The sequence below is a fragment of the Peromyscus californicus genome, unplaced genomic scaffold (assembly GCF_007827085.1).
Source record: "Peromyscus californicus insignis strain IS unplaced genomic scaffold, ASM782708v3 Scaffold_8__1_contigs__length_139910024, whole genome shotgun sequence".
Classification (NCBI taxonomy): Eukaryota; Metazoa; Chordata; class Mammalia; order Rodentia; family Cricetidae; genus Peromyscus; species Peromyscus californicus.
The window spans coordinates 5,861,968-5,889,239 of record NW_026294606.1 but is presented as its reverse complement, the minus strand read 5'-3'; the positions used below and the strand labels follow the sequence as shown (position 1 = coordinate 5,889,239).

Below are 27,272 nucleotides of genomic sequence, written 5' to 3'. Positions count from 1 at the left end.
TATTTTATGAACTACTAATCAAAAAAAGTCATAGGGCCAATTTTGTCATGAAAACATGCTGAGCTGATATGGATTTATGACACACTGGCCGAGCATGAGGACGCACACCTTTACTCCCTGCACCGATGTGGTGGTGTGAGGACGCACACCTTTACTGCCTGCACCGCTGTGGTGGTGTGAGGGTGCACACCTTTACTGCCTGCACCGCTGTGGTGGTGTGAGGGTGCACACCTTTACTGTCTGCACCGCTGTGGTGGTGTGAGAGTGCACACCTTTACTGTCTGCACCGCTGTGGTGGTGTGAGAGTGCACACCTTTACTGCCTGTACTGCTGTGGTGGTGTGAGGGTGCACACCTTTACTGTCTGCACTGCTGTGGTGGTGTGAGGACGCACACCTTTACTGCCTGCACCGCTGTGGTGGTGTGAGGACGCACACCTTTACTGCCTGTACCGCTGTGGTGGTGTGAGGACGCACACCTTTACTGCCTGCACCACTGTGGTGGTGTGAGGACGCACACCTTTACTGCCTGCACCGCTGTGGTGGTGTGAGGGTGCACACCTTTACTGCCTGTACCGCTGTGGTGGTGTGAGGGTGCACACCTTTACTGCCTGCACCGCTGTGGTGGTGTGAGGACGCACACCTTTACTGCCTGCACCGCTGTGGTGGTGTGAGGACGCACACCTTTACTGCCTGCACCGTTGTGTGCACACCTTTACTCCCTGCACCGCTGTGGTGGTGTGAGGGTGCACACCTTTACTGCCTGCACCGCTGTGGTGGTGTGAGGACGCACACCTTTACTGCCTGCACCACTGTGGTGGTGTGAGGACGCACACCTTTACTGCCTGTACTGCTGTGGTGGTGTGAGGGTGCACACCTTTACTCCCTGCACCGTTGTGGTGGTGTGAGGACGCACACCTTTACTGCCTGCACCGCTGTGGTGGTGTGAGGATGCACACCTTTACTGCCTGCACCGCTGTGGTGGTGTGAGGGTGCACACCTTTACTCCCTGCACCGCTGTGGTGGTATGAGGACGCACACCTTATTCCTTGTAGTGGGGAGGTTTGAATGAATGGCTCCCACAGGCTCAAGTATTTGAATGTTTGGTTTGCAGTTGGTGAAAATGGAAAGGATTCAGAGGTGTGTCACTGAGGATGGGTTTTGAGCTTTCTTAAGCCTCACTATTCCCCATCTGCAAGAGAGTTCTCTGTGCCTTGTGCTTGTGAATTGAGGTGTGAGTTCTCAGCTACTACTTCAGCACTATGCAAGACTAACAGCTGCTATGCTCCCTGCCATGATAGTCATGGACTCACCATCTGAAACTATAAGCCCACATTAAACACTTTCTTCTAAGTTGCCTTAGTCATGGTGTCTCTTCACAGCAATAGAAAAGTAACTAAAACAACTGGGGAGGCAGAGATAGGTAGATTTCTATGAGTCTCCATAATGAGACCTTGCTCAAAATGAAGAGACACACACTGATTTCATAAGACACTAAGGCATAAAAAGTATATTGGAATAGATGAGATACAGTATCCATGTCCCTGTCATTACTAATGACTGGCATGGGTGTTGTTTGGGAGAAGTCTTCACTGAGAGTACTAAAAATAAGCATGCACTATTCATTTTCCCAATCACCATCTCTAAAGATCTTTAGGGAAGCCCCACAACCACCTTTGGCTCTAATGAGTGAAGACTGCCTAAATATAAGCTTGGATGCCTTCTACTTTAAGTCACTCGTAGGTGTACACAGCTATAAAAGCATGTGTGCCCTGGGAGCTCCAGGGTGAGTGAGGCCCTCTCTGAAAGACCGTTTACTCTGGGAGGTAATAACTGTCACATCTCACAGAGGCACTACCCTGAAACTGTGAGGATGGGAGCCATTCACCTCCATCAGCTCTCTACATCCCAAGGGGGTGTCTGACTGCACATCATGAGGGAACAGTCAAACCTGACACAGCTGTGATCACTGGAGTGAGGGTGACACAGAGCATGAGAATCGTTAAGAATGAGGCAGGAAATAGACTTTGCAAAGCAGAAGGAAGGACCGATAGCTAGACAACAGCTGGCAAGGAAGAACATGGAAATGGGGAAGCCATGTTCTTGCTGGAGCAGATTTGAGACTCAGCATAATTGATGTAGTTGATAAAAGTGCTGGCCATGTAATAAAAGCCGGTGTAGTGGCACACACTTGTGCTAGCCTACTCTACTTAGCATGTTCCAGCCAGTGAGAGACTCTTAAAAAATAGGCAGACAGTGCCTGAAGAACACCCATGGTTGTTTTCTGGCTACCAAAGGCACACACAGCTCTTTACCCAACTCCCACCCAAAGGAATGTTTTTCTCCAGTTCCCTTAAATGAGACCAGAGTTGTTTTACATCAGAATTGGGAATAAATGCTGGTGTCTTTTACACCTTCAATTCTTTATTGAAGTTCAAAGTAGTCAGGGCCAATCATTTAGACTACTGGGAAGAAAAAGACCAAAGAGCTTGAGTTTCTCTTCTTTAATGCAAAACTAATCTGCCTGATGATGAACATGGTATCCACCCCAACCTGACAAAAGTCAAATGTAAGACAAGAGTTAAAAGCTTGGCTCACCAAAGAAAATAACTCTTAAGAACAAATATTTACATTTTCAGAGAAATAAAAATTACCTATATCCAAAGTACAATATTTAATGTTAACAATAAACTACCAGGCTGGGGATATAGCTCACTGGTAGAGTACTTGTGTAGTATGCTCAAAGCACTAGGTTCAACCCCCAATACAGAAAAAAAGTGAACTATCTAAGTCAATGGTGACTAATAATTAAAAATAATCATTGTTAGGGGATACTTATTTGACAGTTACTCAGTGCATGCAAATACCTAAGCTACTTTGCTTTGGTTTTGTTATTACTGTTGTTTTTATTTTAGAGGGAATGTCACTCTGTAGCCCAGGCTGGTCTGGAATTCACTACCTAGCCCAGATTGGCCTTGAACTCACAGAAATCCTCCTCCTCAAACTCTAAAATGCTAGGACTACAGAACAGAGGTGAGGCTCACCTGGGTTCAATCCCCTGCTCTACAGGAAGAAAAGAAAAGTAAGATAACTATGTTCCTTTTAGGTCCATACATTTAAGTGCCATAGAGTTTCATCCAACACAGAGCTGACAGTAGCAAGAACAATTGAAAGGTGAGTCCCAGCTGCCAGTGGTGTATCAGAGGAGCAGCAGGTGGCAACTGAAGTTCAAGGTGTCAGCCCACCAGGAGGAAACTCCACGATGGGTGAATCCTGGAGAGGCAAGGCCCTCAGACCACAGACCCCAGCATGTCTTTTGCTTCTGCTGTGCCTTTACATGTTTACTGCTGTTATCTTTCTCTGGTATCTGGCATGGTGTGAATGGGTGTGGGAGACCCCCACTGCCTGTAATATAGTGTGTTTATCTCATGGAAATATACCTTTCTACTGGGCATTTTTTACCTGTGCATTATTATGAAGATGATTTCTTCCTAAGCTGTACTGTCTAAATGATAATGATAATAATAATAATAATGTTAGTTTGAATAGAGTTTTGATTATTTAAAATATAAACAAGGAAGTGTTACACAGCTACAACACATGAGTTTCTATTGAGGAGCTGTATAGACTGTTGTGGCTTAGGTTAATGATTAAGAAAACAATTGAGTCCCAGTTAGTCTAACTAGCTTAAATTCTTTTAACCTTAATGTTGGGAGATGTGTTCACAGGTGTTGAAGTGCATCATAGCTGAAACAAAGCTTTGGAAATAACTTAAAGTTAGACTGAGATGTTTTTGTTAAATAGCGTTGAGGTGAAAAACCCAAGAAGACAATCTAAAGTTTTAGAAAGGCACGTAGTTGAATGCAGAACATTTTAAGGTCAAGAACAAAGCAGCTCAATTATTACTAGCTGACACACTATTCTTGCTAGGATTGGTTGATGACCAAAGGTGATGATTAATTCCTTGTACTCATTTCTGCCCTCAATCTCCTGATATAAGCAACTAACTACTGATGAGTGGGTATGCACCCCAAAGATTTAAAGTAGAGCTGACTGATTCTTTTTCATATAAAAGTTTAGGTTTGTGATTCCTTTAAGATTCCTTATAAGATTATCTTCCAAGATAAGTAATCAAGTAATTGGCCCCTTCTTTGTAACTGCAATATGCACCCTGCCAACAAAATAGTTGGCTGTGGAAAAAATACTTTCTATTTGCTCAAGTTCTGTTAATCTATAACAAGTTGCTTGGGTCTTAATGTACATGGGTTCTTGGGAATTTTATTTTTCACCTGTAATATGTAAATGTTTAATCATGTAAGGGATATGGAAAACATGCTGTTTTGTATTCACTGTAATCATTCACTTGAGAAACAGAATGTAACCACACTGTAATTTTTAAATTTCCTGAAAGATTTTGCTGGGGTGTATAAGCTGTAAGGGAAAGAATAGAGATGGAGCTAGAGAGAGTTAAAATGGGCTAGAAGAAAAACATCAAGAATGAGAGTTATAAGGAAAACATCAAGAATGAGAGAGAAAAAAATCACCAGGAAAATAAAGAATAGAGAACACAAAAGAAGAATAAAGAAAAGGTCTGAAGGAAACCATCAAGAATGTGTGAGTGTCTTTTCCTAACCCCCTCAAATAAAAAAGTCTAGTACATGCTGACACTGTGGATTTCCTTTCAAGCCCTTCTCTGCCTGGAGACTGGTCCCCCAACCTCATAAACTTCTGCACACGTTGGTTCTAAGACAAACCCAAGTTGCAGAGGACAGCTGGGAGCTGCATGTCACCACATCACATGCAGTCTCAGGGGCTTTTCTTTCTCACCCAAGTACAAGACACTATTACCTGTTTTTATTAACTCTTTGATCAGATCTTCTTTCATCCTGATGTTAATTGTAAGTTCTCTCATTTTTTGTTTAGCTTTATTAAGTATGAATTCTGAAGTCCTTAATTTTTGCAAATTTAACTCTTGACTCTCCTGGAGACATTCCATCTTCAAATCTTTAAAATCAAAGACACAAAAAATCCCTGTGATTAAAATATTCAACTGAAGTGGAATTTCAAAACAAAATCAGAACAAAAGCAATTTAGAGTATCTTAGTTACTTTTCTATTATTGTGAAAAAACATCATGACCAAGGCAAACTTATAAAAATAGCACTTAATTTGGCTTACAGTTTCAGAGAGTTAGAGTCCATGAGGGCAGAGCAAAGGCATGGTGGCAGGAACAGCTGAGAGCTCACATCCTCACCCACAATGATGAGGCAGAGAGAGCACACTGGGAATGGTGTGAATCTTTTGAAACCTTAAAACCTGTCCCCAGTTAACATACCTCTTCCTCCTAATCCTTCCCAAAGAGTTCTACCAACTGGAGACCAAGTACTCAAATAAGCCTCTGGGGGCTGTTCTGTTTGTATCATCACATAGAGGTTGCAGGAGGGCAAACAAGAAGAGAATGAAAACAGGAATAATGTACAGCAACTGAGATCTAAGCTTCTGGTTTACAGGAAGTTTGTAGCTTAAAAGTTTTTTAATTTAAAATACATACCTTTATACACATATACATATAGCTATGCATATATTTTTATCATATCCCATAAGTTTGGAAAAATAGTTTTTACTCCCTTTAACTAAAGTTATTTGAGTTAGAAATGAGATCTCCAGGTGAGCAGAACAGTGAGTGCTGTCCTATTAACCTCGATTTTGCTATAAGCAGAGAATATAGTCTTTAGCTTACTCTGTTGTAGAACAATCTTTTTGTACACTGTGAAGATTTGTCACTTTGATTGGTTTAATAAAAAGCTGAATGGCCAACAGCTAGGCAGGATTTTGGGGGCAGAGAGGATGCTGGGAAGAAGAAGGGCTGAGATGCAGAGAGCCACCAGCTAGAGACGGAGAAAGAAGGAAAGCAGCATGGGTGGTACAGAGTAGAGGAAATAAAGCCACAAGGCAGAAAGCAAATTAACAGAAATGGGTTAATTTAAGTTAAAAGAGCTAGTTAGAAACAAGCCTAAGCTACCAGCTGAGCTTTCATAATTAATATGAAGTCTCTGTGTCATTTTGTGTGTGTGTAAGTTGGTACCCCAAAGAAAAGTCCATCTACAAATGTCACCCAACATCCAGCCTGTATATCCACATAAGACCAGAGAAAGCTTAGAAATAGGTTCTAAACACACACACACACAAAAGCCAAACCAAGCTTGGTTTCCTAGTCTTGTGATTCTCATGCTGACCATGATACAGAGACATGTCTCCTGGTAGCTGCCTGTGTAATTGAGCTGCCAGTGTGCCAAGAGCTAAGCCATATGGTGGGTTTAAGGTTTTGCTCAAATGGGTATAGACAGTCAAAGAAAAATTAGTTTAAAAATAGTAGACTTCAAAGAGAGAGTAAAAAAAATTAAGCCACATAAGGATGGAAAATACAGAGGGAGTCTGGATCTATATGGTATCTTGTTAACTTTGAATTTTTTTTAAGGCTAATGTACAAAAAATAATAGCTGCTGAGAAAAACTGGATTATGGAAACTGTTGAATTAAACCAACCTACATTATTTTAAAAATGTCTTAACTTCAAAATGGAAGTCAGACAATGTGGTATGTTGGAGGAGAGGTTATGCTTTTGTTTCCACGGGAAACAATAGGTTGTGGATTCCTTCTAGATTAATAAAGATCAGATATGACCAGGGGAGACCTCCTGAGTATCTTGGGGGATACTCATGGGGGAGGAAGCCAAAAAAGACTATAGGACAGGTGATGTGTAAGCTGATCCCTTGACATAGGAACAGCTCTGAGATGAGATGAGACATGATAAATCTTGTTGGCTACAGAATCCTCATGACTTATTATTGCCTGCTATTCTTTCATAAGGGATGGATAGAGATTTATATTGAAATTTAATTATACAGTTCAAACAGACTTATAAAGTTAACAGATGCCTTTTACCTGCTCAAACATAAAACAAAAAAAATCATCTTTAACTGACTGGTGCACACTGCACATTCCATACACGTGTTAATGCAGATATGTATGTTACCTTTAAAAGTTTATGTGTTTTCAGAGCAAGGGGACCAGACACCAATGAAAACAGGTGGCCCAGGTGATCCAGCCTCTCAGAGTGCCTCTGTTGCAGTTTCCTCAGAGTTCTGCATCCAGAAGAGCTTCAAGGCTGCTGGTTGAGATGGTCTAGCCTCACAGACTATTCTAGCCAGGACTACAGATAAGCTTTACACTTTTCCATCACACAGAAACTGGACAACAAATGATACAGTGACCTCTCCCAGGACTTGACCATTATCTCAATTTTCTCAGGATCTCCTAAAGATGCCAGTGCCCTTAGACAACATGAAGCAGTCTACAGAACATGACACCCACATTCCCAATAGATGGGGTGGATGGCTTTTGGTCATTTGAAAGATTACAGATGTTTGTCATCATTCTAGGGGAGGATTGTTACAAGTTATCAGTCATGGTCAGGAAAAAACTAAACAAAGGAGTTAGATTCAAGGATCTCTCTGTGAAGGAACAGAGGGTGATACAGTATAAAAACGATGAGATAAAAGGGTGGATTGTTGAGTCTACTTTTAAACAATCACTGGTCTCAAATATTTTACATTGGCATGAATTTTTGTATATTGATACAAATTTAAGGTTATTTTTGTTATACTGTATATATGTTTCTACTCTTGTTTAAGGTATTGTACCTATGCAGCTCATTTAAAAAGGTTATGTAAAGTTTTAGTCTTTAAAAGTTATTTAGAATAATAAATACAAGTTAATAGTCATCTACAACTACTAAACATATAGTCAGGTATGTTTTCAAGGTTATACAGAGACGTATTTCAGATAGGTAAGTGATCTTCAAATACTTCAAAGACCTACAGAATATGGCATTTAAAATGTTTTAATAGCATAAGGCTTTTCATGCCAGTGAGACATGTCTGCTCCTGGCAGCACTAATCTACTTCAAAAAAGGATGACAGGCATTGAAGAATCTTCATATGGAGTTTGTTTTCTTTACGGCAAAAGCTAGCTATTTGGGCAATAAACTGCCCTTGCCTCAACTGCTGGCAGTATTCTGACCAAATTGGACCAGCAGGACACAAAGAAAAGTGACTACTGAACTTTGCTAAAACCGGGTAGGACAGTCCTTCAGAAATTCCTGCTTCACAGAAAAGTGTGTCAGATATTCTAGGCCTGTAGGCTGAAGATGGATGCTACAACGTTACGGAGGAACCTTGAGTGACTGTCCAGGCAGCCAGAGGTCTCTGTCATTTGTTTTAGTTTTGAAGATGTTTGCTCTGCACTTCCTGTTTACTCAAGCAATAGTTTATCCTTCTTGGGTTTTTTAAGGAGTTGAAGACTAGGTACTTATAGTTGCAGTTTTCCTTAGTTATGATAGAAGGTAAATTAGGCACAGAGCTTTGGATTCATCAAGATAGAATAAATAATGGAGTATTTTCTCCAAATATGCCAAATACAAATGGACTGGACATTGTAATCTAATTAATTGTTCTTATTGTTTATAGTTTTATTATGTTAGAGTTAAATCTTTCCTTTTTATTTAGACAAAAGGGATAAATGTTGTGGAATAATCTTCTTGTACACTGTGAAGATTTGTCAGTTTTTATTGGTTTAATAAAAAGCTGAATGGCCAATAGCTAAGCAGGACTTTCAGGGCAGAGAGGATGCTGGGAAGAAGAAGGGCTGAGATTCAGAGTTGCCAGCCAGAGAAAGGAAAAAGGAAAGCAGCATGGGCCGTACAGAGTAAAGGAAATAAAGCCATGAGACAGAAAGTAAATTAACAGAAATGACTTCACTAAAGTTATAAGAGCTAGTTAGAAACAAGCCTAAGCTATCAGCTGAGCTTTCTTAATTAATAAGAAGTCTCCATGTCATAATTTGGGAGCTGGCAGGAGGAACAGAAAAATCTGCCTACATTGCTCTTCAAGAATGTGTTCCAGTAGAGTATGTCAATGTCCTGAGCAGAATGCAAAGCACACTGCTTTTGTTTGGTTACTTCATATTCATCACCAGATTTTCAAGGAAGGAACTAGTGCATGCACTCATGTACATTTTGGTCTGAGTTTCCTTTGTGACTGTAGACCAGTAACAAATAACTCAAGGATGGGTACTTGACTAGCACTTGTCTTTACTATTTTGACATTTTAAAATTATCATTAGTTTTATTTATAGTCTGACTTTGGTATGTATTTATTAGCATAGGCTCTTTGAAAGATGTTATTTTCACAATTTGATACTTTTTATGTTAAATTCTCTATAATCTTACTTTTTGTGTACTAACCCACTTACAATTCAAAAAGAGAAGCGAAAATAGCTTATTAGGGTAGCTGGAGAAATGGCTCAGAAGCTAAAAGCACTTTCAGAGGACCTGAGTTTGGTTTCCAGCATTCACATTGGTGGTTCATGTGGGAGCCCGTTTTCAGGTTCCTCATGGCTTTACTCATCAGGTCCTCATAGAGAGGAGGATTGGACCATGGGCCTGAGTGCAGGTGTCTGAGTTGGTCTGCACTTGGCTGTGCTGGGGGCGGGGGAGGTCTTTTGCTCCACCCACTTGGCATCTCTATAAATACCCTGGGGCAGAGACAGTTGGGCTCCTTGGAATAGGTTCCAGGCCCTCTCGAGGCTATCCTTTATTTTCTCTGTTTATCTCAACAATCTAGATCCTTCTATCTAATATTTCCTGCTGCTCACACTCAAGAAAACTCTGGGAAACTCTGGGGTTGGTGGGTAAACGCCCTGCAGAATGGTACCATGAACAGGGGAGTAAAGAAAAAAGAAAAAAAAAAATAGGGACTAAAGACAAATGAAGAGGGACTAAAGATAAATGAACAGGGACTAAAGACAAAGTAATAGGGACTAAAGACAAAGGAAAATAATAGTTTTACTACAGAGTTTTTGGCTAAAGTGCGAGTTAGGCCCTGCCAGTGGAAAAAAAAAAAAGGCGTTGTTAGTTTTTCGGCTGCACTGTGTTCTTACCCTGCAAGGAAATGTCACGAAACACGACAGAATCCGCTAACAAGAGTTTTATTAAAGGTAAAGGGACAGAGAATAAACAGGCCTGCAGGAAGCACGTGTGTGGAGGAGGAGGAGGAACCGGGAACATGGCGCCGGATTTTAAAGGCTGGGCGTGGACAGATCAGTGTCACTACTACACGCAAGTGCGTAGATCACATGGCCACGTTGCGCGCCTACGTAACCAATGGAACGCGAGATGCCCTGACCCGGAAATGGCTATCCTGACCTGGACCTGGCTAGGCGGAAGTGTCCACCAGGCATATGCGAACACGCCCGACCGTGGGGGCTTGTTGTAAACCTTTCAGGCGTGTCCGGTGTTATGGAATATATATATATATATATATATATATGTGTGTGTGTGTGTGTGTGTGTGTGTGTGTGTGTGTGTGTGTGTGTGTGTGTGTGTGTGTGTATTAATAAGGGGCAGGGTGTTTTATCCTTGAGAGTAAAGGAAAAACGGACTGGACTGGAAGGATGTCCGATGCTACAGTGCAAAAATCTCTTCTATCAAAAATTTCTATCTTCTATCCCTTTCTCAATTTCTATCTGTGAAAAATAAGGAATTAGAGTGTAGCAATATCGTGTAGGAAAAACTTAGAAGTATAAGATCATGTAGAAAAAATTTATTCAAGATAAGTAAGGCAGCTAGACAGAAAAAACTCTTCAATTTTCTAACTTTGGGGGCTATGAATGCAAACTGGGAGGAAAAAAAATCTTTGAGCTTTACAGGTATTAAAAAAGCTCACCGGGCGGTGGTGGCGCACGCCTTTAATCCCAGCACTTGGGAGGCAGAGCCAGGTGGATCTCTGTGAGTTCGAGGCCAGCCTGGTCTCCAAAGCGAGTTCCAGGAAAGGCACAAAGCTACACAGAGAAACCCTGTCTCGAAAAACCAAAAAAAAAAAAAAAAAAAGCTCTTCTTTGAGTTTATCGAGCAGAAAAAAGAAAGAAAAAAGTTTCCTCTGGAAGCTTTTGACCTGGGGACAGCTGAAATGCTAAATCCAACCGGCAGGAGAAAGTGATTTCTCCCTGAGGCAAAAATTCGGGTGTAAGAAGCCAAAAAGTTTAAAGTTCAGAAGTTTTGGGAAAAGTTGGTCTTTCTCTTGGGGGGAAAAATCTTTCTCTTAAATTAAAAAGCTTTTCTTGGAAAATTTGGGGGAAAAAAAACCTCTCTAAAACACCTTAATCTTTCTCAAACTAAAAGCTCTTAAAATTAAAAATTAAAGAACTCTCTCTCAGAAGGAAAAATTAGAATCACCTGAGGATACTAGTATGGGAAACATAGGTGATTGTCTCTAGGGGAAAACAACAAACCTCTTAAGACAGCAAAACCTCTCTAAATTCTGTCTTTCAAGCCAGAAAAATCCTCCCTGCAAAGCAGGAGGCAGGGATGGAGTTCCTAAAAAGCTCTAAGCTTTGCCTCTTCAAGCTAGTAAAAGACAGTGGGTCAAAGTGAGGAGCTACAGAGAGCCAAACAGGAAAGAAACTACCTGAGAAAAGCAAAAAAGCCAAGCTTTTCAGTTACAGCTGAGCTGAGGCATCAAGGGTTTTGTTTCTGAGTGAGCGTTTCAGAATGAAAAGGTGCTCCTAAATGTCCTAACACAAAGATCCCCTGAAGCAATGCCAACTCTGTTAAGCATTGTATCCTCGCTTCTAACCAACAACTGAGAAGCAACTAGCTAGTAAATCCAAGTTTGAGTGCATTTCAGGGATACTAGATTTCGTGCAGTTGTGAACAACTTCCTGGAGTGCAGAGCTGAGGCAGGAAGGTGCAGGACAGAGCGGGGAGGGGGACGACAACTAATGAACTAACAAAGCTAAAGCCAGCAGGAACAGCATAGCTGCCCGCTTTCCTACAAGTCCCGGGTTGATAGGTCCACAGCTGCAAAAAGAAACCTAAGAAAAGCTTTCCTATCAGAAAAGACTATTCTGGGAAAGCAATAAACCTGAACTGTGTCTGAAGCAGTTGTGCTGCCTAGTCAGGAAGCTGTCTAGGGAAAGAGCCCAGCCAGGGCAAAAGGGAGAACTATCCAGAAGTAAAGCTTTCTTTTCTATCAGAGAAAGCATCTTTATGAAGAAACCTTTGTTTCAACTGACTCCCGGGGAGGTTGAGGGAGTGTAGCCCTAAGGGGTGATTGCCTTAGGCATAAGCTCTGTCCTTGAGTGCACAAATAAATGCAACCCATTGGGGGACTGGGTCAGGTGAAGGCCTGATGAGGCAAAACACCTGTTGTAAATTCGAGCTTGGGGGAACAAAACCCTCCCTTGTTAGAAAAGCAGAAGCTTGATTTTCAATCTGTACACAAACCACACAGACCCTGAAAATAGAGATGGACTAAAGCCCCTACCTTCAGAAGCAGAAAAGCTGCCACTGTGACATTGGGAAACTGTTTCTGAGGCAGAGGGAGTAAACTGAAACCAGACTGGGTACTGTCAGGGAGACTCTGAAGAAGCAGAGAAGGAACAAATTTCTCCCCAGAAAATGAAAGCTGCTAGAATTTGAGGCAGATTGGGGGATGGGGGGGTAGGGGGGGGAGAGCCCCTACCTCCAAAGGCAGCTAGCAGAGGAGCAGAGCCGCAGCCTGAGATATGAAGCTCTGCATCTGGTGCAGAGGAAAAAGCAAAATGACATAAAGACCTATCAGTGGGAGAAAATCTCTCTGAAGGAGCTATGTAAAAGCTCTGCTGTAAATGTTTTTGTTTTTTACTGACTGGCTAAGGCAAACACAAGCCCGGAGGGAAGTTGGTAAAAGGAATGCCCGCCAAAGTGTGCAGTTCTGATTTGGGTCCAGTGTCTGATGAAGGAGAAACACCTGTTAAAGTCAGCTGAGGAGAGACCAGAAATCTCTCAATGTCCCATAGCTGAAAATGTAAAACGTTGTTCAAATCTCCCATTGCAAAAGCAAAAACTTCTAAAGTAAGCCCAGTAAAAGAGAACCAGTTGACTCTCAGACCTGAAAAGAACTATGGGAAATGGAGTCCATAAGCTAGCTCATAACAGCGAACTAATATAAGAGAAATGAATTCTGGGAAAGGTAGTTTTTCCACCAAAGACCGCGACAGTGCCTGGAAGAACTTTTCAGCTCAAAAAGACATTCATAGTAAACTTAAAATACAGCTTTTAAAAGAAGAAGATGGAAAATCGTCTAAGAGTTTGTTAAATGTCAGTTCCAATGAAAAATGGAAAGGATACGGAACTAGGAGCTTGGCAGTTTGGGGCTCCGTTAGTAAAATGCCTTACTTACCCTAATAGCTGTGCAAAGTTTTTACAGTAGTTGGATGACAAAAAGCTACCTTCAAGAGCAAACAATCCTTCAGAAAGCATGAGAAAGCAGTCCATAAACTGAACATTGTTTTAGATATGAAGAAACTTATGGGAAAATAAAAGTTCTTTGCCTTTTGAACAAACAACCTGCAATGAATAATTCCTTTGCAAATCTAATAAGGAGACAAGGAAACAGACATTCAAAAAGAAATGACTGCTTCATAGATGGGAACAAACTAGAAAATCTAGCTGTCTTATGAAATAAGAGTTGCTTCACCTGAAAGTTCCTTATAAAAAAATCAATGCTAAATATCACAGCTGCTAACAACAATAACATCAAGGGTTTAAACGTAATGAAGTGAAAATACTAAATCCTGAAAATTCTTTTCCTCAGTAAGCTAACGAAGGATATGTTTCATGAAAGAAATCTATGTTCTTGACTCCTTTGAATAGTAGTAGTTTTGGTGAAAATATTGGGCTAATAAAAACCTATCAGAAACTCATGGAAAATACAGCTTTAAAATTAAGGGGGAAAATTGTATAAAAAGCAACTAAATCAATTTTCTTGCTGTTAAGGTTCCATCTTGCAGTCTGGGGATGGTAGGAGGATAAAGAGGCTTCCAGACTGCTGAGGAGTTTGAGACAATTGTAACTAAGTTTCTGCAATGTTTTCAGACCTGTTGAAAGCTGCAGGTCTGGAACCTGACTCCAATTTAGACAGCTAAGCAATTCAGAAACACAATATTCCTTACTGGGTTTTTCTTCTCTTTTTTCTTTCTTTTGGGTTTGCTGTAAACTAACATAGCTCTTAATAGAGTTGTTATAAAGGATCTGAAATACATAAAGTACTGTTTAGCAACACTCACTAAATTCTAGAGTTAAAGCCATTAATCCTTTCAAAAGAACTCTCAGAACTATTAAAGCTGTCTATAAGCTCTGAACTTTAGAAATGATTTGCGTTTTTTGTCTAGTTAAGAGAATCTTTCTAATAGAGATAGTGATAATAATTAAGAGTAAGAAGTAGAAAATTATTCTGTCTTGTTAGAAAATGTTAAATCTCTAAGTGTTAAGAAATCTTTAGGTGTTTCCTAAGTTAGATATATGCTAAAGAATATAAGCTTGTAAGAAATATATGCTAATGGTAGTCCTAGAGTTTCCTCAATAGTATAAGTGTGTAAAATAGATTAATAGAATTTCTTTAAGACATGTAGTAATAAGCTTGTAAGAAGTAAAGATGATAGTTGTAAAAGACGAATACAAGAAGTAAATAAGAAATATATTTGCTAAAGTAGTTCTATAGTTTCCTTAAGGAGTATAAATAAGCAGAATTTGTTATATGTGAGTTTGTGAAAAAGTGTAAATGTTGAATGTGAGTCTAAATGCTTTGCAAGATACGTGAGTTTGTAAAAAAGTGTAAATGTTAAGTGTGAGTCTATGCTTAATGTACATGGTGAAAGAACCTGAGATACAGTAGTGTTCTAGGAGACTGCAAAGCAGGAAGTCTGAGTGGTTTCAAAAGCTCCAAAAGCTGCTAAGAAGCTAAGAATGGTGGATGCCCGAACCAGCGCAACAAGGCATCTGTAGCTGAGATCTATGAAAAATCAATGCAACACAGAAAAACCTGAGCTAACAGCAAAAAACAGTGCAGTTTAAAATATTACTGTAACTAAGAAGGTCTCTGACTTGAGAATGAAAGTTGCAGAGATGCTTGTTGGAACTAAAATTGTTAACTGCAAAAAGTTTTGGTTGTAAAATGTCTCTTCATATTTGGAAGTGAAAGTCTAATACCAGAATTTACTTTTTTTGAACTTTTTGAACTTAAAAAAATGAGATAAAACTACAAAAAGATCTTTGTTATGGAATTCTTCATATTTGGAAGGCTACTACCAGAATTTATGAATGACTTAAGAAATGAAATGAACAACAGTGATTTCATTGCAATGGGATAATTTTGAATTTACTTATAGTGGTGACCTAGGAACTGTTTTCTGGAATTTGTGTTGAAAATTGAACTGTTTAAATGAAGAAATTTATTGTTTCTACCTAGACTCAAGATGCAGTTTTGTATATGTATATATGCTTTATTAACTGGTGATTCATGAATTGTTTTGTGTTAAAAATGGAACTGTTTTATGGAACTGTTTATGTAAAAATGGAATTACTGCCGGGCGGTGGTGGCGCACGCCTTTAATCCCAGCACTCGGGAGGCAGAGCCAGGCGGATCTCTGTGAGTTCGAGGCCAGCCTGGGCTACCACGTGAGTCCCAGGAAAGGCGCAAAGCTACACAGAGAAACCCTGTCTCGAAAAAAAAAAAACCAAAAAAAAAAAAAAAATGGAATTACTTATGGAACTGGTTTTGTGTTACAAATGGAACTGTTTAAACAGAAAAGTTTGGGTTTTCTAACTAGGCTTGAGATTTTGCTTAAATTATAAAGAAAAGGGAGAGTTAATATTCCTTACTCTATTTAATTTAAAAAATTGTTATTTGAGTGGATTAATGTTTTTAGTAAGAAATGCAAATGGATATACTAAGAGATTAAAGTGTAAAGAGTTTTATTAAGAAACTGCTTTTGGATGTTTTACTAAAACTTTTCAAAGTGTTAATGGTTAGATTGAGAATATTGCATTTCAATATGGGTTTGTAGGAATTGTGTAAGTTTGGGTTTTTCTAACTAGGTTCGAGGTTTTGTTCAAAAAAGTTTATAAAGAAAAGGAGGAATTATGAGTAAATTAAGGTTGAATGTATGTTTGCAGAAATTATGTTAACCTATTGATATTAATGCACCCTGGTTTGAAGTTAAGGAAATATTTAAGCTTGTGTAAACATCAGAAGTTTTTCCTATGTTTTCTTAGCAAGAAAATTCAAATGATTCTATTAAGAGTTAAAGTTGTAAGACTGAGAAAATTGTTAACTATATATAGCACCATTTATGTTAATTCAAATGGTTCTGTTAAGAGTTTGCTTTGAGTTGTAAGATTGGGAGAATTGTGACTATGTATAGCAATATTTATTTTAACCTGTTAATGGTAATGATGAAGCTAAGGGATTCTTTAAGTTTGTGATTGCAATAAGTTTTTGGTTTAGAAAGGGCTTGAGGCAGCTAAGACTGCTGTAGTCACCTTGGACCTAATCCAAAAAAGAAATGCCATCTTTATCATCCTCTACTCCCATACTGGGAGGTGTAACAGCTATGGAGATTGCTGAATAATGAGTTATTTTTTATATATTAAGAAAGGGGGACCTGTGGGAGACCATTTTCAGGTTCCTCATGGCTTTACTCAGCAGGTCCTCATAGAGAGGAGGATTGGACCATGGGCCTGAGTGCAGGTATCTGAGTTGGTCTGCACTTGGCTGTGCTGGGGGCGGGGGAGGTCTTTTGCTCCACCCACTTGGCAGAGACAGTTGGGCTCCTTGGAATAGGTTTCAGGCCCTCTCGAGGCTATCCTTTATTTTCAATCTGTTTATCTCAACAATCTAGATCCTTTTATCTAATATTTCCTGCTGCTCACACTCAAGAAAACTCTGGGGAACTGTGGGGTTGGTGGGTAACCGCCCTGCAGGTTCATGATTGTAACTTCAGCTCCGGAGGATTTGACACTTCTGACCTCCACAAGTATTTGTGCTTGTGTTTACATACCCAAATACAGACACTAGGGTTTTAAAAAGAATCCTATTAGTATTTTTGCTACATAAATTTTCATTTTTTAAAATTTTAATTAAAATATAATTACATATTCCTCCCCTTCCCCTTCTTTACTTCAACCTCTTCCATGCCCCTGCCACTGCCTCTCAAATTCATGGTTTCTTTTTCTTTATTACTGTTTTTATACACACACGTGTACACACACACACACACACACACACACACATTATATAACTGTTTTTAATATTGCTGTTTGATGCATAAAAAATTCTACCAATTCCTTCTAAAACATTGCTAGGACACTAATTAGGCTTCAAGGCATGATGGATCACTAATAGAATGCCAAGTGGACAGACTCCTGGCAGACTGCTTATAGTACACTTCAGGGTAATCAGTAGTACAGCACAGATCAGAGCAAGTCTGGATTTAAACTTCTGTTCTGAAGAGTTTATGTCTCCAGACAGAACTGGTTGGTAGAATCCTTTTCTGTTTTTGTTTTGAGATAGGGGCTCATTAAGTAATCCAGGGTTACTTCAAACTCTTTTTTTTTTTTTTAAGATTTATTTATTTGTTATGTATACAGCATGTATGACTGCAGGCCAGAAGAGGGCACCAGATCTCATTACAGATGGTTGTGAGCCACCATGTGGTTGCTGGGAATTGAACTCAGGACCTCTGGAGGAGCAGTCAGTGCTCTTATCCTCTGAGCCATCTCTCCAGCCCTTACTTCAAACTCTTAACCCTCCTCCTCGAGGAGCCTGAGTGCTGAGATTTCAGACGTACTAGTACACCCATGTTTTCAAAAATTAAGGAAAGCCAGGTGTGGTGGCGCACGCCTTTAATCCCAGTACTCCGGAGGCAGAAAGCAGGTGGACCTCTGAGTTCGAGGCCAGCCTGGTCTATACAGTGAGTTCCAGGCAGCCAGGGATACACAGAGAAACCCTGTCTCCAAAAACCAAAAATAAAAAAATTACAGAGTAACTATCTTGAAAAGACAGAGGCTGACTGAGAACATGCAAGTAGCCCCACAAGCACAGAGAGCTCTGGACCTACTGGCCCCGAGTGCCTGGTGCTTCTAACTGACCACGGAGAACACCACCATGTCTGCACAGTCTGAGAAAGACACCCACCTCCATTTCCCAGATGGGACTTATGGGCTTCATCCTGAGGATCACTTAATTCAACAAGAGAGCAAGCAGAGCCTGGCTTTTTGACCCATGAGTGACTTCTAGATCTAAAAGAGAACATTGTAAAAGATTAGGATTAAAGGCAACTTCCTTGTTAGCATATCCTAGGCTCTCAAATTAGATCCTCCAAAAGGTAACAGAATGTTTTAAAAAGGTAATTGTACGGAACAGGCACATTTTACTAGTATTCTTTAAAATACAGAGATTACCCCATTTTGGATCTACCATTTGCAGCCATTGTAGCAGAATACAGAAATAAAAAAAAATCTCTGAATGCTTAAGTCTAGTGGCTCAGAGGTTAAGAGTCCTTGTTGCTCTTGCAGAGGATCCAGGCTCAATTCCCAGCACCCACACAGCTGCTAACAACCATCAGTAACTCCAGTCTAGGGAATCTGAAGCCCTCTTCTGGCCTCCTTGGGTACCAGGCAGGTGGTATAAAGACAGACATGCAGGCAAAATACTCATACACATAAAACAATAAAGTAAATAAATTTTAAAAAATTAAAAGGCACACGCCTTTAATCCTAGCACTTGGGAGGCAGAGGCAGGCGGATCTCCGTGAGTTCTAGGCCAGCCTGGGCTACAGAGTGAGTTCCAGGAAGGGCGCAAAGCTACACAGACAAACCCTGTCTAGAAAAACCAAAAAAAAAAAAAAAATTAAAAAATTACTTCTATTCAAACACTATTTTCTTACTAAATAAGATTTAGCAGAAACTACCCACTGCTTTACTAAATGAAAAAGACACTACAATGAATGAAACCATCAACAATTATAACAATGGTCACTAAAGGGGTCTCTAGACAACATACCTAGTTCTAGGTTTATCTTGGCGCTCTGACTCTTCATCATCGCTGTTGTCAGAAAACTGGCAGTGGACAACTTCGTCTTGTTCTTCTAAGTGACCCATGAGCATCTGGCTTCGAGTCCGGAACCCAGCGAATACTTGATCCAGAGAGTATATAGGAGGACTGGAGTAAACCTTGCAAGTGACCCCACCCAACAACAAAAGAGGTGATTCTTTAAGCCAACTTTTATTCTAGGACTCAAAATGTTTTTGAGGGAATATAGGTAAGTACTCTTAGGTAGCCAGTCACTGAAAATACGCTCTCTGCAAACATCAAAGTTAATTCTACAATACTATTATGCTTCACAGACACAAATTTCTTTCAGGTACTATAAAGTTCTATTTTCAGTGATGGTTTTATGGAGAATAGTATTCAAAAATAAAGCCAATGATAAAATCCCTGCTGTCTGGCATAGCTCATGCTCCCCAGCAAAAATGTTCAAAACCCAAGTGTCCCAGTTCAAAGCTCTTGGGGAAGTGTGGGGCTGCCACAGGATGCACAGCTCCTGCACCCCAATTCCAACACAGGGCAAATCTCACATCAATACACACTCCCTGCTATGATAATATTTCAAACCTGGAAACCAGAACAGCCATAAATCCTTGATACACACAGAGGATAGAAATCACTGAATTAATGCTCCAAATCATACATTTAATGTACATCACACAATAAACAAATTTTATGGGCCAGCTAGGAATCTTCACTATTATGTTTCTACTGTAAACATACTCTAAGTGCTCAAAAACTGATCCTGGAAACAATGGTGGAGTAGAAACTGCTTTTATACTTTTGTTCTAGATTCTATTTCCAAATGTTTCCTCGTCCATCACTTCTCAATAACTAAACAACAGGGTGACTTCAAATAATAAATTAATTTAAAAATTCAATTAGCTGACAGTAGAGCCCTCATGCATTTCATTCCAAAAGTGTGTACTTGGCACTGGTTCTCTTACATTTGATTTTTGCATTCCTGTGGTTGGTCACCTGGTGAGACTGTCAACAAGGAGGTGGAAAGGGAGTAAAGTGTTCTAAGTGGCCACCTCCCAGTTCCAAGGATTGAGGCATGAGAGAGGGTACCTTGGCCCTTCCCTACGGTTCCCTTCTCTCTGTTTTGCAGCCACTGAGGCAATAAAGCTTTCCTATCACATGCTCCTGAGTCCATGATATCCTGCCTCACAATGGGCCTGGAAACAGGAAGCCAAGCAATCAAGGACTAAAGCCCTGGAACCTGTAAGCCCAAATAAAGCTTCCCCATATGAAGTTGCTTTTCTTAGATATTTGGTCACAGTGATTCAGAAGCCTAATATTCTTCTATAATAGTCCATGGAAATTAGCCATATTTGACCACAGAGAAGTCAGCAGCTTCCCAAAGCAAAACTGAAATGAATAATTACAATGGTTTAAAATACAAAGCCCTAGCACTTAAACCTGAAAAGCTTACAGATAAGATAACATTTGTCTTACCAACCCTGAAGCACCCAAGCCTGGGACATAACAGAGGTACTGTGGATACAGCGTGAGGATACAGTGGGGCAGTGCTATGCTGGGCATGGTCACCTGAGCCTGGGACATAACAGATACCATGGGTGTGTGGTAAGGATGCAATGCAGCAGCAGCGTCAGAGTCACACTCTTACAAAATCTGTACACTCCTTTGGGGTCCCCACGCTTCCCTAAGGAACCTGAGATCACTTAGGTTTAGTCACATCTAACACAAAGTCCATCCCCTACGCACACCTTGCTGCTTCACCTATTTCTTATCCTACTGATTAACTTACTATACAGATTTCAAACAAGTCATTTCCATTCCTGAAATTAGTAAGTAGAAACAAAAACTCAATCAGATAATTAGATCTCCACAGTAAATTTTTTTGTGTTTTATTCAAGATAAATCTACACTGGGGCTGGGGCTGGGGAGATGCTCAGTGGTTAAGAGCACTGGCTGCTATTGCATAGGACCCAGATTTGGCTCCCAGCACCTGCATGGCAGCTCACAACCAGTTCCACAACTCCAGTTCAAGGGGATCTGACGTCCTCTTCCAGCCCATGAGCACCAGGCAAGCATATGATGCACATACCCATACACATAAGATAAAATTTAAAAAGATAATTAATCTACATGGACACATATTTGCTACCTACATCTTTACAAATAAAAATTAAAACTAAGTTTCATGTGATGTTTATGCCATCTTGACTGTCAACTTGATAATGCCAAATGATACAAAAGTTTAACTTTGAAAACAAAGACGGATAAATTAGATCAAACAAACAAGCAAAAACCACTGCCTAGCCTCGTTCCACTGTGAGAAGTTACAGGGACAATACCATGACACCATCAACCTTAATCGTGTCTGAAAATACAGCAGGAGATGCAGCTGTTACTTTCACTCAGCATTCCCCCTAAACCTCTTACATAGGCATCCTCTTATTTACTTTTTTTTTTAAAGATTTATTTACTTGTTATGTATACAGTGTTCTGTCTGCACATATCCCTGCAGGCCAGAAGAGGGCACCAGATTTCATTACAGATGGTTGTGAGCCACCATGTGGTTGCTGGGAATTGAACTCAGGACCTTTGGAAGAGCAAGCAGTGCTCTTAACCTCTGAGCCATCTCTCCAGCCCTATTTACTAACTTTTATCTTAAAACATGTTTAAAAGGAAATACACATACAGAGTGTCCATGAAACCAAAAGAAAAAAAAAAAAAACTCCCAAGACTTTACAAATACTCTGATATTACAAATAACTTTAAGATCTAAGCAGGAGCCGGGCAGCGGCAGTGGTGCACACCTTTAATCCCAGCACTTAGGAGGCAGAGCCAAGCAGATATCTGTGAGTTCGAGGCCAGCCTGGTCTACAGAGCGAGATCCAGGACAGGCACCAAAACTACACAGAGAAACCCTGTCTCAAAAAACCAAAAAAAAAAAAAAAAAAGGAAAAGAAAAGAAAAGGAAAAAAAAAAGGAGGGTTGATGCTAACACCTGACTCACCTGCTTGGAATCCTGCCTTGCTGGGATGTAAACATGATGTCCCCCGTGACTATCAAATGGTACCGTGTGAGGTCTCTTTTCAGAGATCCTGGCATCAGGCCCGTCTCCACAATTTTCCTTAACTGAAGACGTCACTGACAGGTTAAATTTTGCGAGTTCTTCACTCAGCTGATCCACAAGAAGTTGCTGTTCTATTATCTTTTCATTCTTTTCAGAAGAGAGATAATTGAGAAACAGAGAACCTTAGTATATGTGTAATCATGATAAGAAATAAGTTACACTGGCCAAAATTACAACTGCCTAAATGGCACCTCACCACTTCCCTCTGGTATCCATCAGTAACTGTACTACTCTAAGAGCTGAGAATGTTTTCTTCTTCAGTGCTGACATCAAACCCAGGGCCTTGTGCACACTAGGCAAGGGCCCTACCATTGAGCTACATCCCTAACCCATAGAAACCTACTGAATAGTAAGCAAAAATAGGCAAAGAAAATACTACAGAATAATAATGTTCCATTAACTGTAATTGGATAATCTGACACTGTGATTCTAACCGTCTACTTAATTAGCTATTTTTATAAAAGTTTGAACTTTCTGGCTGAAATACAAGATGTTCTAGACAAAGCTGAGAAGCAGAAAAAGTATTACACATAGGAGATTACAGCTAAGGAGACAGCAAATCGTAAATTTAGCAAGTGAAACTCTCTGTGACAAAGGAAGCCCAGAACACACACAGACAGGAGACAGTGAACCAACAGTCCTGGGACAGAGCAGATTTGGAACTTAAAGGCAGAATGGATATGACATGAGTGTGTCTCTGGTCTGTGGACAGTTTGGGTTTGAAGCATGGCCAATGCAGAAAGCTCTAACTTCAATATTTGTCTCAGAAGCACAGAAAGTGCACCACTGGTGCCACCTATTTTTAGTCCCTGTATTCTGCAGGCAGAGAGGTAGCTGGATATCTGTGAGTTTGAGGCCAGCCTAGTCTACACAGCAAATTTCAGGTCAGCCATAGCTACATGAGACCCTGTCTTAAAAAAAACAACAAAAACACAGAAAGTATGTAAACAAAAACTTATCAGACAAGGCTGGGGATGTGGCTTAGTGATAGAACTTCCCCCAGCACATACAAAGCCCTGGATTCAATCCCAGTGCCACATAAAGTGGGCATAGTAGCTCATGCCTATAATCCCAACACCTGGTAGGGGGAAACACAAGTTCAAGGTCATCCTTGACTATGCAATGAGTGTGAGGCCAGTCCAGGCTACATGAGACCCAGTCTCAAACAACCAAAGCAAGAGATTGCTAGGTGTGGTGGGACCTGCAATCTGAGAAAGAGGAGGAACCAGGATCACAAGTTCGAAGCCAGCCTCACACTATGTGATCTGATCTCAAAAGCAAAATAAATAGATAAACAAAAAAAAAATGTCATTCATCTTAACTTCACATATACTAAGAAGTTTAATTAGGGAGAAAACACCTAAGATTTCATTGAGTTGATACAGAATAATAAAATATAATTTTATTTTAAAATTACCTTGTAGGATCATTGAACTATACAATATTAGGGCTGGGAGTAGTGGCTCATGCCTTTAATCCCAACACTTGAAAGGCAGAGGCAGGTAGATTTCTGTGAGTTGGAGACAAGCCTGGTCTACACAGCAAGTTTCAGGTTAGCCAGGGCTACAGAGTGAGATTCTGTCTCAAAAACAAACAATGAAAGGACTAGAGATAGCTGGATCTGGTGGTGTAGGAAACAGACAGGAAGACTGATTCTAAGTGCAATGCCTTTCTGGGCTATAAATGAGTTCAAGATCAACCTTGATGATATAATAAAGTCACGGCTCAAAATAAAAGGTAAGGGGCTAGAGAGATGGCTCAGCAGTTAAGAACAGTGGCTATTCTTCAGAGGACCCAAGTTCCATCCCCAGTGCCCAGATGGCAGCTTACAACAGTCTATAACTGTATTCTCCTGGGGTCTGATGCCCTCTTCTCGTATGCAGACATACATGGAAACAAAACACCTATACACATAAAATACATAATTTAATAAAATAAAAAGAATATTGAGGACTATAGCTCAGTAGTAGAGTGTTTATTTAGCATGCATGAGGCTTTAGGTTCAGTTTCCAGTAATATGCATGCACATACACACACACTCTCTCTCTCTCTCTCTCTCTCTCTCTCTCTCTCTCTCTCTCTCTCTCTCTCTCTGTGTGTGTGTGTGTGTGTGTGTGTGTGTGTGTGTGTGTGTGTGTGTGTGTGTGTAAAGGGAAGGGAGAGATGAAGAGAAGAAGCTGGGGATTCATGCACAAATGTACAGAGTGCTTGCCTAGCATTCATGAGGCCCTGTATCAGGTTGCTAACATCACTTGTCATCATCAAGAAAGTGAAAACTAAAACTACTTTGAGATAGCAGCTTACCCTAAGTCACCATGGCTACCAGAAACCAAAAGTGATGGCAAGACAGTTAAAAGTTAAGGATGTTTGTTGCCAATCCTAATGACTCAAGTTTGATCCCCAGGACACACATGGTGGAAGGAAAAAAACAACTCCAGTAAGTTATCCTCTGATCTCCAGAAGTACACACATATACATTGGGGGAGGGGGTAAATAAATGTAAAGGAAAATAAAAAGACAGCAATGGTGGCAAGAACGTGGGGAGAAGGGCAACTCTTACTGTTGGGAGCATCAGGGTGGAGGTATCTAAGGTTACAGTACAACTCCCATATGGCCCAGCTCTACCTCTCCTGGGTGTTTATCAAGAAAAATCTATACTACAGGACAGAGATACTTTCATATCCAGGTTCACTGTGACTCTGTTCACAATACCTAGGAAAAAGAAGCATCCTACACTCCCATTAACTAATGAATGGATAATAAAATGTGATGCATATACACAATTGGCTGAAAGGAAAAGTGAGCTTTTTCAGGAAAATGGATGCAATTGGAAAAGACTATGAATCAGGTAACCCAGGCCCAGTAAAACAAATTCTAGACATTCTTATATGTGGATTGTAACTTCAAAACCTTCAGAGTCAATATGTTCCAGCTGGAATGAATACTTGCACAGGCCAAGTAGCAAGAAAGATCCATTAGAGGTGGACAAGAAGGTAAGTTCTTCATGGGAATGGGAAGAGCAAAAACATCTGCTATAAAGTAGAGGGCAGAATATTAGGGGCTGAAAGATTGAAAGAGGGATGAGGGTACAGAGATGGGGATAAGGGAAGGTTGGAGAAAGGGTCAACCAAAGTAAGGATGTATGGAAACCTACTGTATAAACTAACTAAAAATGGAATCTAAGAAGCTTGAACGGAGGAAGTGCCATGCAGAGGTGAAGCTGTTGCCCCCAGAAGCCATGGATCTTTAAGTAAATATCCTTGGGCAATACTGGACTCCTTGCTGTGAGTCCTCTGAGGGTTCTCCATGATACAGCTCATTGCTGCTGTATGGTGGTATTTTATTTGTACTGAAATGTGATTTTAATTGTATGTTAATAAAGTTGCCCAGGGGTCAGAGCTATTAGAGCCATAGCAAGGGCCAGGCGGTGGTGGTGCACACCTTTAATCCCAACACTTGGTAGGTAGAGCTAGGTAGATCTCTGTGTGTTCAAGGATACAGCCAACATTGGAGACACACATTTAATCTCAATACCATAGAGGACCTGGAGGGCTGTACATACAGGCAATGACGAGGCAGTCATATGTTTGGGTTTACAACCAATAAGAAGGCAGAACAGACAGTCTATATAAAGACGAACAGACAGGAAGTAGCTCCCCTTTCGGAGAACTCTCTTGGCTGAAGCAGGAAGGGTAAGGCTCTTAGTTCTGACCTCTTGGCTTTCTTATCTGAATTGGCTCTGCGTTTCTTATTTAATAAGATGGTTGGTTACATCTACACTGCTGTTCTTGGTTACTCACCAAAACTAAATGAAGAACCTAAAGCTGAAGGCACCACACTTTGGCTGCAAAACAGAGAAATCAAGCTGAACTGAACCGGAAGCTTCACCCCTGTGGCCTAGTTCTCACAGTGCCACAAGGCACTGTGCATACTGCTAAGGGAGAAAAGGCAACACTATCTTTCCCGGCTGTGAACCATTCATTTGTGCTACAGGCTGACTTTCCAGGCAGGCATGTTTTGGTGTTAACCAGTTGCTTCACTATTGGATTTGAGACCCATTCCACAGGAAGAGATCTGTACTTAGTATTGTAAACTTGGTCAACAGCTTATAGCTGGGGAGGTTAACGGCCTTGGGAGAGAATATACTACTGATGCTCTGCTAAATGGACAACACTATCTTCTAAATATTAGCTTCTTTTTGCAGAAGATGACAGTCAATGCAGAGGCTCACAACTGGCAAAGTGAATTAGTGATTGCTGAGCTCTCAGCCCTAAACATCACATCTTTATCATTCCCTCCAAGGCTCAGGAAACATCACAGATGAGGGGTTAAAAAGATTACAAGAGCCAGAGAATGGAAAGGAGGAACACTATGAAATATCATATTCTGGACCCTATGTCATGTTAAAGCCACAAACACAACAGAGAGAGAGAGAGAGAGAGAGAGAGAGAGAGAGAGAGAGAGAGAGAGAGAGAGGAGGCTAGTTGTGAGGAAGAGTGGGAAAGGAGTGAGAGAGTGATGAACATTGAATATTATCACAATACATTCTATACCTATACAAAATTGTAAAAAAAATTTAAATAAAAAATTTTTAAAGGCGAAAAGAAGATCAAATTAGTTCTGTTTGTAGATAATGTGATCTTTTTAAGATTTATATGCATATATGTGTACCTGCATGAGTTTAGGTACTGTGCATGCAGGTGCCTGTGGAGGCTAGAAGGTGTCAGATCTCCTGGAACTGGAATTATAGGCAGTTGTGAGCTCCCTGACGTGGGTGCTGGGAACCAAACCCATATCTTCTGCAAGAGTAGTAAGCACTCTTAACTAATGTGCCATCTTTCCACCTCCAATATGATCTTATTTTTATATTTTTGGTTGTGAGCTTAGCCTCTAATGGCTGAGCCATTTCTGTGGTGGTATTTTACTTATACTGAAATGTGATTTTAATTGTATGTTAATAAATAAAGTTGTCTGGGGGTCAGAGTTATTAGAGTCATAGCAAGTGCGTGGCGGCGGTGGCGCATGCCTTTAAGGACCTGGAGGGCAGTACATTCAGGCAGTGACGAGGCAGTCACATGTTTGGGTTTACAACCAATGAGAAGGCAGAACAGAAGACTTTAAAGACAGACACACAGGAAGTAGGTCCTTTTCGGAGAGCTCTCTTGGCTGGATAGGATCCCTGAA

General features: G+C 40.5%; 1 protein-coding gene across 10 annotated transcripts in view; it reads right to left on the bottom strand.

Annotated features, from left to right (window-relative positions):
* Positions 1–27,272, bottom strand: part of Kif27 (kinesin family member 27) — a 111,441-nt gene that overhangs the window by 47,420 nt on the left and 36,749 nt on the right. For 9 of the 10 annotated variants that reach the window (XR_008215660.1, XM_052727511.1, XM_052727512.1 and 6 more), the window contains 4 exons: positions 21,969–22,175; positions 18,938–19,107; positions 18,071–18,174; positions 4,847–5,002 (listed from right to left, as the gene is read on the bottom strand). Coding sequence is in view for 9 of the 10 variants with exons in the window: in XM_052727511.1 (XP_052583471.1) it covers positions 4,847–5,002; positions 18,071–18,174; positions 18,938–19,107; positions 21,969–22,175 (637 nt within the window). In the remaining variant the exon portion in view is untranslated. The remainder of the gene's footprint in view (positions 1–4,846; positions 5,003–18,070; positions 18,175–18,937; positions 19,108–21,968; positions 22,176–27,272) is intronic. The other variant, XM_052727514.1, reaches the window with a different exon arrangement.